Source organism: Lacerta agilis, chromosome 2 (assembly GCF_009819535.1).
Source record: "Lacerta agilis isolate rLacAgi1 chromosome 2, rLacAgi1.pri, whole genome shotgun sequence".
Lineage (NCBI taxonomy): Eukaryota > Metazoa > Chordata > Lepidosauria > Squamata > Lacertidae > Lacerta > Lacerta agilis.
The window spans coordinates 106,002,733-106,017,911 of record NC_046313.1 but is presented as its reverse complement, the minus strand read 5'-3'; the positions used below and the strand labels follow the sequence as shown (position 1 = coordinate 106,017,911).

General features: G+C 47.1%; 1 protein-coding gene across 1 annotated transcript; it reads left to right on the top strand.

The window, feature by feature from the left end:
• Positions 1-373: 373 nt before the first annotated feature.
• Positions 374-14,650, top strand: LOC117042108 (nuclear factor 7, brain-like). Its single transcript, XM_033141586.1, has 7 exons — positions 374-563; positions 2,338-2,984; positions 4,525-4,620; positions 6,746-6,979; positions 8,084-8,106; positions 9,647-10,002; positions 14,066-14,650. The coding sequence occupies exons 2-7, from the start codon at positions 2,559-2,561 to the stop codon at positions 14,587-14,589; spliced, it is 1,659 nt and encodes a 552-aa protein (XP_032997477.1). The 5' UTR covers positions 374-563; positions 2,338-2,558; the 3' UTR covers positions 14,590-14,650.
• Positions 14,651-15,179: the final 529 nt, after the last annotated feature.

Below are 15,179 nucleotides of genomic sequence, written 5' to 3'. Positions count from 1 at the left end.
ACACTGCTGCTGCCAAACCCTCAAACTATCCTGCTCCCGTTCCTGTGTCACTTGTCATTTAAAAGGACCCTCTCCCTGCTGCTGAGGCGGCTTGCCAATTCCCGCATCCCAACCCATCTTCATATGCTTGGGACATCTCCCAAGATCCCCCACCCCCCAATTCTCTGTGCGCTGTGTAAAGGGCACTGGTGCAGTATGGTTTCTCCTCCTCCTCCTCCAACCTGGAAGGGGAAAGTGCTGACTCAGTTTTGCTGGAGCGCTGGCAGTTTTGCAGAGGCCAGAATTCTTGCATCATCAGCATCGCAGCCTGTAGAAGTGAGCCCTGCTGCAATAATATGCAGGACCTGAAGTCTCCCCTCCCCATCCCTGCACTTGGATGCAAAGGGGAAGGCAGGCTGGGGAGGGGGAAAGGGGTTAAGGAGGACAAAGGCAAGCCCATGCAGAGGATAAGGGGAAACCTAGGCTAATTCAGGAGGAGAGGTCCTAACCTGATCCTAATCCAGCAGCAAATAGCCCCGGGAGAAGACTGGGAAACAGCAGGGAAGGACATTTCAGCTAAAAGGGTAAGATAGAGTTTTATGCTCTTTGCAACTAGGCAGTCTGCTTTGTAGGGGAGAAGGGGAGTCTGAAAGCTCCTGAGAAGACTTTGATGTAGTCCTAGGCTGCATACACATAATTCATTTAAGGCAGACACACACTCCAAGATCCTGGGAACGATAGTTTTTGAGGGTGCTGGGAATTGTAGCTCAGGGTATGTGTTAAACCACAGTTCCCAGGATTTTTGGGGTGTGCTTTTAAAAAAAAAGTATGGTGTTTATGCAGCCCTGAAGACATTGGGAAGCAAGTCTGTGGGGCTTCTCTGACTAAACTTGCTTAGGAATGTTTCAGGATAAGCTTCGAAAATAAACTTGAACCCAGTGTGAATGGTGACACTCGCAGAGGAAAACCGCTGGCCAGGTATGACGTTTTGGGATGGAAGAGCTCTTGAATTTTGAAACATAAAACTTCATATATTTATAGTAAGCTCTGAAGAAAAGTGTGTTCCTTGAATCAGCATAGAGTGCGTTATGATTTGTTAATCATTGGCTGTTTGTTCTAATATACGCTACTAAAATAACAAAAGGGTTTTAAAACCCTTACTAGCAGGTGAACTAAAGAACGGGGGTCAAACAGGATTGTTTGCAGCTGTGTGACTTTTAGGTCTTGTGAGATTATTATGGTCTGGGGTATTGTAGAAGAGCAATACTGTATGTAGGTCAAATCTTGTGTAAGTTTCTAGCTCACTATAAACATTTCCAGACAATCTGTTTATTCAGCATTTGTCCTGGGTTTGTTTGCAGGGAGGTTAGATGATGTTGGCTATTTAATAGGCATTCATACAGTTGGTTTGTAGGGAGATTAGACGATGTTGCTTCACAGCATGTGCTATTCCACACTTTCCAGTGCATTTCCCTGTCACTTTCCTTACTGCAAAAAGTCCAATTTTGTGGGGAGGTGGACTTGTTGTGCAAGATCTTCTAATGTGCTATAATTGCGCAAACTGAATTTGCCGGTATGTGATTAAATCCAACCCCTAGATAGCAACAGTCCTGAATAGCTTTAAGGCAAAATTCCCCTCCAAATAAAGGTCAGCTGAACAGACGGGGATATCTGGGTATATACAGGGAAACTACACATTGTAACCCAGTTTTCTACATCATCTTTTATTTTAAATCATCATCATCACCATCATTAATAAACAGGAAAAGTTACAGGTAGGTAGCAGTGTTGGTCTGCCGTAGTTGAAACAAAATTAAAAAATTTAAAAATTCCTTCCAGTAGCACCTTAGAGACCAACTAAGTTTGTTCTTGGTATGAGCTTTCGTGTGCATGTACACTTCTTCAGATACACTGAAACAGAACTCACCAGACCCTTATATATAGTGAGAGGGTGGGGAGGGGTATTACTCAGAAGGGTGGTGGGAATGGGCGATTGGCTGATAGGTGTGGAAAACCTGTTGACGACTGTTAACGACTGCAATTGGTCTTACAGGAAAAAGCAAGGGGTGAGATGGCTAAAGATAGCTTTGTCATGTATAATGAGAAATGTCTCTATTCCAATCTATGTCCAATGTCTCTATTCAGACCAGGTCTCTCCATGGTTTTAAGTTTGGTAATAAGTTGCAATTCAGCAGCTTCTCTTTCCAGTCTATTTCTGAAATTCCTTTGTAATAAGACAGGTACCGGTACTTTGAGATCTTGTATAGAATGTCCTGCGAGATTGAAGTGTTCTCCTGCTGGTTTCTCTGTCTTGTGATTCCTGATGCCAGATTTATATCCATTTACCCTTTGGCATAGGAAAAGGTCGTTGATGGTTCTGTTGAAAGAAACATCGCAAAGAAAAAAGCTTGACTGAAAGCCTGAAAGTAAAAGAAGCTTTGCGATCACCTTGTGTGGGAAAAATAATACATTTTGGCTCAGCAGAGAGAAAAGTCCACCAAAGTCCACCAAGCCAATAGGTACAGGCCAGGCCATACCAAGGAGAAGTTGGTAGCTGTGCCGGCCTCTCTCTTTTCAACATGGCGTCCGTGAAAGAGGTATCCAGCTTCACTGAGGACCTGCTGTGCCCCATCTGCCTCTCCATCTTCCGAGACCCGCACATGCTGGAGTGCGGCCACAGCTTCTGCGCCCCGTGCTTGGAGCCCTGCATCCCCAAGGGCCAGAGGCGCGGGCTGTGCCCCGAGTGCCGGCGGCCATTTGCTTTGCGCCGCATGGCCATCAACCGAGCCCTCTGCAGCCTGGCCGAGAAGGCCCGCCTTCTCAAGCTGGACGAAGGTCCCCAGGTCGGCGGGACCGGAGGCTGGTACTTCTGCGAGGAGCACGAGGAGCCGCTCAAGCTCTTCTGCAGCCAGGACGAGGGGCCCGTCTGCGTGATCTGCCGCGACTTGCCTCAGCATCGTGGGCACGACTTCCTGCCCATCAAAAACGCGGTTCAGGCCTATCAGGTGAGAGAGGCGGCTTGTTATTCAGCAATGGGCCGGAGGCTAAGTAACAACAACAACAGCCTCCATACACGTATTAGGAATCTGTTTCCAGAGCTTATAAGTCAGAGGGCTTTCAACGAGAGGACTTTTCCCGGAGGTGCCATTTTAATAATTTAATTTTCATTTAGGGTGGACATTCAGTCAGCGGTGGAGCAAGCCGATTGGGTGCCTGAGGCGGCGTATGTGCTCTGCGGCCAGGGGCAGGGCCAGCCACCCATGGGGTGGGGTGACCCAGGGCAGGACGCTCTGTGGGGCCTCTGAGAAGTCTGCCTGTCTCCTCCCACTCAGCTGCCCTACAGCTAGGGGGAGGCAGCGGGCAGACTGTTTGGGGCAGCACGGAGCCAGGAGAGACGGATGGCTTAGGAGCGCTGCGGGACCTGCAGTGAGTGCCACCCAGCATTTTGTCACCCCCCCCCCCCCAGTAGTGACACCCGGGGTGGCCAGCCCCCACCGCACCCCCTTCCTCTGCCCCTGCATTCAGTCACTCTGTGGAGCCTTCTTCTATAGCAAGTCCTCCAGATATTGCTGGACTCGAGTTCCCATCACCCCCAGGCAGCCTGGCAAATTCTAAGGGATGATGGGAGTAGGAGTTCCAGCAACATCTGGAAGATGACATATTATTAGTCACCCTTGAACCAAAGTAGCTGAATGTCCCCTCTCCCCTGAGACGATGTTGCTTCACAGCACGTGTCATCAAACACTTTCCAGTGCATTTCCCCGTCACTTTCCTTAACGCAAGAAGTCCAATTTTGTGGGGAGGTGGGCTTGTTGTGCAAGACCTTCCAGGGTACTATAATTGTGCAAACTTAATTTGCTGGTATCTGATTAAATCCAAACCCAAGATAGCAACAGTCCTGAAGTGCTTTATAAGAAACAACTTGGACAGAATAATTGTACCCATCTATCACGATGCTCCTGTCATTTTAGAAATGTAAAAGAGGTCCTAGAGAAATGGACTTAGGGTTGTCCAGCCTTCCTGAGCTGCCTTCCCAGCATGCTTTTCCTAATGCTATTGCACATAGTGAAACGTTTTGCATATTTATTTCTAAATGGTAGGTATTTTTTGAAGTTCACTTTTAGGAAAATCATGGCTGCTAAATGTGGTGCTCCCAAATATGTGAATATGCATAAGGGGTCCACTTCTTTAGTCCATCTCTAAGCCTAAGCATTCTTTTCCTACTTCAACACAAACCATCTTCATATGTTCAGTTACAGGTAGGTAGCCGTGTTGGTCTGCCATAGTCAAAACAAAATAAAAAAATAAAAAAATTCCTTCCAGTAGCACCTTAGAGACCAACTAAGTTTGTTCTTGGTATGAGCTTTCGTGTGCATGCACACTTCTTCAGATACAATCAGATAATATTTATATATTATCTTCATATGGGGAGACCTTCAGAGGGGTGATGTTTCTGTATGGCATTTCCTCCACTCAGCCCTTTCCCCTTTTAAAAGAATGCTATGCTAGCTTAAATTGCATCGGGAGTTTTCTCTTTTGCTCCAGGACCAGCTGAAGGCATCTCTAGAGCCTCTGGAGGAAGGTCTCAGGCGGTTGAAGATGAGCCAGTGTCGCCAGCAGGAGAACATTATAGAATTGAAGGTGCAGGCAGAATTGTTGGGTTTTATGATGGGGCCGCTGAACTTTCCAGGCTTGTTGTTGTTGTTGTTGTTGTTTAGTCGTGTCTAACTCTTCGTGACCCCATGGACCAGAGCACGCCAAGCACTCCTGTCTTCCACTGCCTCCCGCGGTTTGGTCAGACTAATGTTGGTAGCTTTGAGAACACTGTCCAACCATCTCATCCTCTGTCGTCCCCTTCTCCTTGTGCCCTCCATCTTTCCCAACATCAGGGTCTTTTCCAGGGAGTCTTCTCTTCTCATGAGGTGGCCAAAGTATTGGAGCCTCAACTTCAGGATATATCCTTCCAGTGAGCACTCAGGGCTGATTTCCTTTAGAATGGACAGGTTTGATCTTCTTGCAGTCCATGGGACTCTCAAGAGTCTCCTCCAGCACCATAATTCAAAAATTTCCAGGTTACAGAATGCCAAACTGAACCTATCCGTTTCCTGGTCATCTTCTGGTCTGCTTTTGTAGTTACAAGTGATGACCGTCTCTTAATCGACACCTGATATTTAAACATTTAGTCTTTGATCAATGACCTTCAGACTACTGAAGCCTCCACACTCAGAGAATAATAAGTCTGCTCTGAAGAAGATAACTGTCTGGTCACGTGTTCTTTGTGAAACACAACACAGGAGAGCCAGCTGAGTCTATTCAGCTAAATGAAGACTCTTTGCTTCTCTCTTTATAGGTTATAATATGCACAAGTGAGGGTGATCTCAGCTTGGCCTGCAATGCTTGGAAACACTTTGGTGTTCTGGGGCGCCACCCATCCTGCAGCTCACAGGAATGTGGAGCAAGGGTTGTGGATCGCTCACATTATGATGACCAACCACCACATCCTAAGTGGTTCTATGCATTACATGTCCAATGGGAATCCATGTTCATTGAACTCCATCATGGCCTTCAGCCCTGACCATCAATAAACTACCTTTGAAGGTGACTCGGAAACTACAACTAATCCAGAATGTGGCAGCTAGGCTGGTGACTGGGAACGGCCGCTGAGACCATATAACACAGGCCCTGAAAGAACTACATTGGCTCCCAGTACGTTTCTGAGCACAGTTTAAAGTGTTGGTGCTGACCTTTAAAGCCCTAAACGGCCTTGGGCCAGTATACCTGAAGGAGCATCTCCACCCCCCATTGTTCTGCACTGAGGTCCAGCTCCGAGGGCCTTCTGGCAGTTCCCTCCCTGCGAGAAGCAAAGCTACAGGGAACCAGGCAGAGGGCCTTCACAGTAGTGGCACCCGCCCTGTGGAACGCCCTCCCATCCGATGTCAAGGAAATAAACAAGTATCTGACTTTTAGAAGACATTTGAAGGCAGACCTGTTTAGGAAAGTTTTTAATGTTTGATGTTTTGTCACATTATTATTATTATTATTATTATTATTATTATTATTATTATTATTCTGGGAGCAGCCCAGAGTGGATGGGGAAGCCCAGCCAGATGGGCGGGGTATAAATAATAACAATTATTATAAATTATTATTATTATTATTGGTTATCCTAGCAGCAGGAAAAAAGGCTGCTTATTTTCATGTATGTCCTTTTTGGGAAAACGGGCCAGTCTTGGAAGTTAGGATGGACCTGGCAGGACCATTATTATGGATTTATGAGGCTAACAATCAATTGCCTGGATGAATGATTTATCACAGAGGGGTGCATAGATCCGATTAATAGGTAGAGGGTCTAAGGGAGAAGTGGATTCTAGAGCAGGGCTATGGGGAACCTCAGGCCTGGGGGGCCATATGTGACCTCCCTCTCACCCCCAGGACTCTTCCCCAGGCAACACACCCTGCACTAGCCCTTCTTTGCTCCATGGGTGTTTTTTGCCTGGCTGGAATATGCTCTTGAGCTCTCCTCCTGCTTCTTACTTCACCTGGCTGGAGGATAAAGAGGGATCTATGTGAAGAAAATATCCTACTATATTATGGAAGTTTCCCAGAAGGGAATGTGGCCTTTGGGTAGAGGAGGAAGTTCTTCACCCCTGTTGTTCTAGAGGATTGGTAGGTTATGTTATTGGGAGAGAACAGAGTCCCGTTCACCATTCCCATTGGAGCAGAGCAGAAGCCTTCGGGTGCGAGTGATACACCTCTCCCCTTCCAGACCTGCTCCGAGTCCTTGTCTGACCACGTCTCTGGGGAATTCGTGAAGATGCACCAGCTGCTGAGCGACAGAGAGCTGGGTTTAAAGGAGGCCCTGGAAAATCAGCGAGAGAAGAACTTGGCTCAGATGGAAACCAAGCTGAAGGAACTGAACTGGAAGGTGGCCTCTTGGTCGGAGACCCTCTGCCGGGTGCGGGCAGGACTGGAATGCAAGGACCAAATCAGTTTCCTCAAGGTGAGAGTAAACTAAGCCTAGCAGGACAGCTTACTCTATGATCTTAACCCCTTCATGCATTAATTAGATGTAAGCATGTTGGTTATATGAGGCTGGTTATCCCACAGGGTGTGTGTACTGTGGTTTTCTATTAAAAAACATAGTTGATATAGCCCTTAAGCAGCTCGTATTAAGTAGTTGGTCCCTTACCTTTCTCGCCCTGATCTGGGATCCATGCGAAGGTCACCTCCGGGCTTGATTATTGTAACTCGCTTTACGCTGGGCTGCCCTTGAATCTGACCCAGAAACTCCACCGTGTGCAGAATGCCACGCCAAGGCTCCTTACGGGGTCCTTGCCGCAGGATCACATTCATCCAGTGTTTTACCAGCTGCACTGGCTCCCGGTGGAGTACAGGGTCAGGTTCAAGGTGCTGGTTTTGACCTTTAAAGCCCTATGCGGCCTAGGACCCTCATACCTATGGGACCGCCTCTCCTGGTATGCCCCACGGAGGACCTTAAGGTCCATAAATAACAACACTTTGGAAGTCCCGAGCCTTGAGGTTAGATTGGTCTCAACTAGGGTCAGGGTCTTTTCAGCACTGGCCCCAACTTGGTGGAACACTGTGTCACAAGAGACCAGGGCCCTGCAGGATTTGACATCTTTCCTCAGGGCCTGCAAGATGGAGCTGTTCCACCTGGTCTTCGGCTTAGACTCACTCTGACCCCTTATATGGGATTTGGCATATAAATTTCCCCTTGGCTTTTTTGCTGGCCCATGTAGGACCAGCATGGATAGCTGGCTCGGGTGAAGATCTGATGTTTCCTCCTTTTATGGTCTTGATTTATGGGCTACTACTAAAATGAGGCTGCATTTTAAACTGTATTTTAAGCTGTATTTTAATTAACTGTTTTTGTTTTTTTCCTATTACGTTTTATTGCAATTTATATTTGGTGTTAGCCGCCCTGAGCCCGGCCCTGGCCAGGGAGGGTGGGGTATAAATAAAAATTTATATATTATTAAAATCACAGGGGCCCCTGCCAGTAAAAAAAGGGACCACCTTAGGAAAGAGCCCTTTTCAGATGTTTCTTTCACCTCACTCCTTTCTAATTTTTCCCCACACTTAGGAGGCAAAAGAGTTGCTGGAGAGGTAAGTCATGCCGTGCCCTTTCTCATTTATAATAAGCAATTGCAGGGGTGGGGGGTATTACTAGGGACTTAAAAGATATGGGGCATGGGTCCGCAGACATAAATCTCCATAAATGTGCATGTGCTGATTTATAGATAAAGGTAAAGGGACCCCTGACGATTAGGTCCAGTTGTGGACGACTCTGGGGTTGCGGTGCTCATCTCGCTTTACTGGCCGAGGGAACCGGCGTACAACTTCCGGGTCATGTGACCAGCATGACTAAGCTGCTTCTGGTGAACCGGAGCAGCGCATGGAAACGCCGTTTACCTTTCCGCCAGAGCGGTACCTATTTATCTACTTGCACTTTGACGTGCTTTCGAACTGCTAGGTTGGCAGGAGCAGGGACCGAGCAACGGGAGCTCACCCCGTTGCAGGGATTCAAACTGCCGACATTCTGATTGGTAAGCCCTAGGCTCTGTGGTTTAACCCACAGCGCCACCCGCATCCCTCATGATTTATACCGTATTTCTTGCTCCATAAGACGCACTTTTTTCCTCCTAAAAAGTAAGGGGAAATACCTGTGCGTCTTATGGGGCGAATGGTGGTCCCTGGAGCTGAATTGCCCAGGGGCCAAAAGCAGATTGTGCTTTTTATTTTACAAAGAGAAAAGGGAGTGTTGAAAGGACCCGCTCAGCAGCTGATCAGCAAGAGATCCTGAGAGAGATAAGAGTCCTGGCTCCCTTTCAGCCCCGCCCTCCTTTGTTGAATGTGCTGCAGAGGGAGGTTGTTTGTTTCCCCAGGACATGTGACTGGCTGATTAGATTATCTGTCTGGAAACAGTAGAAATGGCTCCCTTTCCTCAAGATTTTTCAGAAATGTGAGTTAAACCCCATAAAAATGGGGCTTTTCCTCTTTGCTTTTCCCCCTTTGCAAAAGGAGCTTTGCTTTTCCCCCTTTGCAAAAAAAGCTGCAAAACCTTTAGCTGATCCTCAAAAAAGGCCTTTTGCCTTTGCAAAAGCAGCAGCAAAACCTTTAGCTGATCCTCCAACCCCCCCCCCCAAACCCCAGGGCTTTTCCCTTTGCAAAAAAAGCTGCAAAACTTTTAGCTGATTCTCAAAAAAGGCCTTTTGCCTTTGCAAAAACAGCAGCAAAACCTTTAGCTGATCCTCCCAAACCCCCCCCCAAACCCCAGGGCTTTTCCCTTTGCAAAAAAGCTGCAAAACTTTTAGCTGATCCTCAAAAACAAAACAAAACCAAAACAAAACAGGGCTTTTAGAGGAGGAAAACCAGAAAAATATTTTTTTTTCTTGTTTCCTCCTCTAAAAATGAGGTGCGCCCTATGGTCCGGAGCGTCCTATGGAGCGAAAAATACGGTAGATAAGCGACCACAAAAGAAGCAGCCTGGGTTGCTCTTGTACCTTCTTTAAACAACAACTCCCTCTGCAGAAATCACACAAAGCTTCTGCCAGCGTAGAGATTAAGGCTGGAGAACTGGGGGCCTTCCAAAAGTTGTTGTTGTTGTTGTTGTTGTTGTTGTTGTTGTTGTTGTTATCTCCCACAGGGTCCGCACAGAGCAAGGAGCCCAGGTTGACGAGGAAGAGGAAATCGAAGCTGAGGCAGTGGAAGACGTTTTGGGAGCCAGCAGTGAAGACACAGACGAGTGTGAGAATGAGACTGATGAAGGGCTGGCGAGAGATGAGGGGGATGCAGATGAGGAAGAGGAGGAGGAGGAGGAAGAGGAGGAGGAGGAAGAAGAGGAGGAGGAGGAAGAGGAGGAAGAAGAAGATCGAGTGCGAGAGATGGCCGCAGAGGAAGACGATGAAGATGGAGTGGTTCCTGTGGACTTGAATCTGGGCGAGTTCAAGGGCCCTCTGCAGTTCTACGCCTGGAAAGAGCTCTTGGGTGCCGTGCATCCAGGTAAAGTGTTTCCTGCTGCATTCTGGGAAATGGGGCTTTCAGTTCAAGTGTATTTGAAAATCCCAAAGTGGCAGCTATATTATGCTCTTCCTTCCTGTTATCTGGAAGTTCTGGCTCATTAGTCAGGATACAGTGAACAGGAATAGGTTTTGGTAGGCCTCATCCCTGACCTCCACATGTTCAACTGGCAAGAGCCAGTGTGGTGTAGTGGTTAAGAGTGGTAGACTCGTAATCTGGTGAACCAGGTTCGCGTCTCCGCTCCTCCACATGCAGCTGCTGGGTGACCTTGGGCCAGTCACACTTCTCTGAAGTCTCTCAGCCCCACTCACCTCACAGAGTGTTTGTTGTGGGGGAGGAAGGGAAAGGAGAATGTTCTTCTTCTTTTGTGAGCAACCCCTGATGTGTGGTTCCGGGACCTGCAAACAACAACAACAACCAGGCTTCCCCGGTCCTGGAAAGTCTATGTATATTTTGGCCTGTTTGTGTGACCAACCCAATGCTCATAAGACATGGAGGATGCCACTGCGATCTCTCTCCCCTCATTCCTGCCACATGGGTTCATTATACTCTGATGGTGCAGGGCTTCCCACCCCTGATCTTGGTGTGAAAATAAAACCAGATCCTGGTGCCTCTTTGTGTAATGATGGTCAAAAAGTTGATGAGACCAGGAAGCTGGAATAAGAGGGAATGTTTAGGTGAATCATTGGTAGGGGATCTGTTTTATGTGCAGAACAGCCCCAATTCTATCTCTAGCCTCTCCTGGTAGGACTGAAAATGCCCCTTGTCTGAAACCCTGAAGAGCCGCTGCTAGTCCGTGCAGAATGTATTGAGCTAGATGGACCCAGTGGTCTGACTCAGTATATAATACAGCTTCCTGTGTGTCTAATAATGGTGGAGCTAACTCTGCAGGTAGGATTGGTATTTCGCCCCAGAATAAGATCACGGCGCCTGCCACCCAGCAAATAAAACCCCCAAGATCTTTTGGAACTAAGTCTAGACTACAATATCATGACAAAGGCATCATCAGATACAGACGAATGTGATCTGCTGTTTGGGCACGCAATGCACAGTCTTGTACTCTGCTTCTAATTCTTTTCAGAGCACATTTGAACTGCTGACTTCAAAATTGTTCTGTGGCAATAAGTTCCGCAGGCCAACTATGCGGAAGATGTCCCATTCTTTTAATTTCAAAACTGCCCTGAGCAGGGCTGGATTTAGGTTTGATGAGGCCCTAAGCTACTGAAGGTAATGGGGCCCTTTATATGTCCAGCTGTCCTTTGTACATTTTGGAAATGTACATTGTGGCGTTCCGCTTAAGCCACTTTGCGTGAGTTCAGTGAAAGACAAGACAAGGTCTTGACCAGCAAGCCTGACTGGGAGACAAGAGAGGTTGTTGTTGTTGTTGTTCAGTCGTTCAGTCGTGTCTGACTCTTCGTGACCCCATGGACCAGAGCACGCCAGGCACGCCTATCCTTCACTGCCTCTCGCAGTTTGGCCAAACTCATGTTAGTAGCTTCGAGAACACTGTCCAACCATCTCATCCTCTGTCGTCCCCTTCTCCTTGTGCCCTCCATCTTTCCCAACATCAGGGTCTTTTCTAGGGAGTCTTCTCTTCTCATGAGGTGGCCAAAGTACTGGAGCCTCAACTTCAGGGTCTGTCCTTCTAGTGAGCACTCAGGGCTGATTCTAGTGAGCACTCAGGCTGACAAGAGAGGAGCAAAAGTTTAAATAAATAAAAAGAGAGAGAGAGAGGAGCAAAAGCTTTTCTCTCTCTCTCACCCAGGCACTTTTATTCACACATAAACCCACCTTACAGAATTCAAACGAGCCAATGACAATCGTCCAGTGCAACCCCCCCCAAAACCCACGAGGGTAGGATGAGAACAAAGACTTTTTGAACCTTGCAGAACTGTTTCCCCACCCCCCCACCCCAGGAACTACTGTAACTTCCCTAGCTACAGGTCTATTAGCATTCCAAAGATCAGGTAGAAGAAAGGACAGAAGATTGATAGGAGGAAATGAAGGGTAAACATCCTTGGCAGGTCCCTGCCATATTGACGCTACCCAGGCCTCCAGGATTTTAGCCAAAGGGACAGATGCTATGAGGTTATCAAAGGGATGCATTCTTACCAGCTGGTTGTAAATTAAACAGCAACACTTAACTAAAAGAGAGAGGTGACTATCCCCGTCTCACTGTAATGGAGGGCAAAGGCAGCCAATAGGAACAGCCAGTTTCTTGCCGATTTCAGGTCATGTAGAATTGGTCATTAAGAAATCATATCTTGAATATAGACCAGCAAGGAACGTTTACACTCAGCACAATCACATATGGATATCGGAATGTGTTTGGCTCACTTGCACGTCTAAGATAATGTATCACTTCTCATCTAATTCTACATGAATACCACAATACATCCAGTCCCCACCTTTAAATTTGTGGGGGCCCCCCAAGAGAGTGGGGCCCTAAGCTATAGCTTGTTTATTTTTTTTAATAAAAATTTATTGGATTTTCCAAATTAAACCAATTACAACCCATACAAAACAACACAATACACCAACACACAAAAACAACACAATTATTCTTAAAAATCCTTCACTTCTTCCAAATCTTACTTGGGACCTCCTCTCGCCCTCCCTTGTGCGTTCATTTCGAATCTTCTTTAGTAACTTTGTAACATTGTAAAATCTAAATCCTTATAACTAATCTTAATCTTACAATTATAATCAACAAATCTTATATCATAAAACTTATTTTTAACAAATAAAACATCATATTTCAAATCTTAACTTCTTATATCCTTTCTTCTCTTAACTCAGTAAAACTGTTACTCTTATTACTTCTAATTCTAACTTCAAAAGTATTATAATTAACTCATTTCCCTGAAATCTAAATATTACTTCCATTTCTTCCATTCTCCAAATCCTTTTGCTCTCTGACGTCGGAGTACCATGGTTAGCCTTCCTATTCAAACTCCTAAATCCCTTTAACCCACCCCCCTCCTCACCATCTTCCCCCCTCCCATTTCAATCCCCCACAAGTCTTCCCCCCAACATTTTCCCAGTCCAGATTTTCCTTCTCCCACAGCAATACAGTTCCCTTCTTCCAGAATGTCACCTTTTCCTTGATACATGCAAACCAAAACATTGTCACAAAATAGCTTAACTCCACTCTTCAATTCAAATTGTATCTCCCAGAGCTGTTGTTCAAACATTTCTGGGCTGCCACCCCAGAAAGCCGTTATACAGTCTCGGTTGCCAGTTTCGGACCTCTCACATCCTAAGCTATAGCTTGTTTAGCTTATACGTAAATCCGGCACTGGTCCTGAGATCTACAGGTATAGGGTATATAGGTCAATTCTGTGTCCAGGGCAGCTGTCTACCAACTTCATCTAGTATGCAGGCTGAGATCCTACCTGCAGCAGACTGTCTCACCAGAGTGGTGCCTGCTCTGGTTATCTCCCTTTTGGGCTACTGCAATGCGCTCTACATGGGGCTACCTTTCAAGGTGACTCGGAAACTACAACTAATCCAGAATGCGGCAGCTAGACTGGTGACTGGGAGTGGCCGCCGGGACCACATAACACCGCTCCTGAAAGACCTACATTGGCTCCCAGTATGTTTCCGGGCACAAAGGTGCTGACCTTTAAAGCCCTAAATGGCCTTGGCCCAGTATACCTGAAGGAGCGTCTCCACCCCCATCGTTCAGCCCGGACACTGAGGTCCAGCTCTGAGGGCCTTCTGGCAGTTCCCTCACTGCGAGAAGTGAGGTTACAGGGAACCAGGCAGAGGGCCTTCTCGGTGGCGGCGCCCGCCCTGTGGAATGCCCTCCCATCAGATGTCAAGGAAATAAACAACTATCTGACTTTTAGAAGACATCTGAAGGCAGCCCTGTTTAGGGAAGTGTTTAATGTTTGATGTTTTATTGTGTTCTTAATATTCCGTTGGGAGTCGCAAAGAGTGGCTGGGGAAACCCAGCCAGATGTGCAGGGTATAAAAATTATTATTATTATTATTAAATAAATAAATTAAAACAATTCCCCGCTCTTGTCCTTTTCTTCCTCAGTCCCTGCGTGCATCACTTTGGACTGCAATTCTGCTCACCCCAGCCTGGTCCTTGTGGAGGAAGCCACCGGGGTCAAGTTCAGCCCGGGGCGACGCTTCTGGCGAAGGAAACCTGAGCGCTTCACCTCTAGCCCTTGTGTCGTGGGCCGGAAGGGCTTCACCACAGGCCGGTACTACTGGGAGGTGCGTGTCGGGGACAGCGCGGGCTGGGTGATTGGGGCGGCCAAGAAGTCGGTGAAACGCAAGAAGCGCCTGAACTTCCAGCCCAAGGAAGGCGTGTGGGCCATTGAGCTGCGGGCCGGGGAGTACCGAGCCCTGAGCGAGCCGCGGACCCTGCTCTCGGTCTGCGGGAGGATGGATAAGGTGGGGGTCTACCTGGACTTTGAAGGGGGCCAGCTCTCCTTCTACAACAGCAGCAGCATGAACCACCTCTACACGTTCCAAGTATCCTTCCACGAAGAGCTGCTTCCTTTCCTCAGCACCCAGGGCAGCCACCCGCTCTCTGTGTGGGACCTGGAGCTCTGAGTTGCTGAAGAGCTTCCAGAGATGGGTGGGATCCCATCGCAGAACCACCAAACTCAGTCTGCCGATCATGAGCTTTTGGCAATAAAACGACGGAAAGAGCCGGAAAGAGCGAGGCAACACCCGCTGCGAGGCAACGCAGTCTAATTTCTCCTGAAACGAATCCGAATGAATCTGAATGAATCACATAGTTTAGGGCATGTCATTTTAAGGGGCAAAGCTTAATTTCTGCAAATTTCTTCTGCAAGCGGTATTTTTGTGAGGAAATTCAAATCTGCTATTTTATTTTTATTTTTAAATGACCGGACAACATTTAGCCTGGTAAGTTTGATGAAGAAGCATATGAACTGCTTTCGGAAAACCAAAGAATTTTAATTTTAATTTTACCTTATGAAAATGCCATCTAATGCTAAATAATAATGACAATAATAAATATAAATAAAAAAATCATATACAATATAACTGCAAGGACTTGCTCTGCTTTTCATTTGGACCACATCAGCGAAGGTGAGAGGGAGGGTTTGTCATCGGGGCAGCCCAGGACCTCCATACATACATGCTTGCGCCCCAGAGAGGTCACTTCGGGGTTGCTA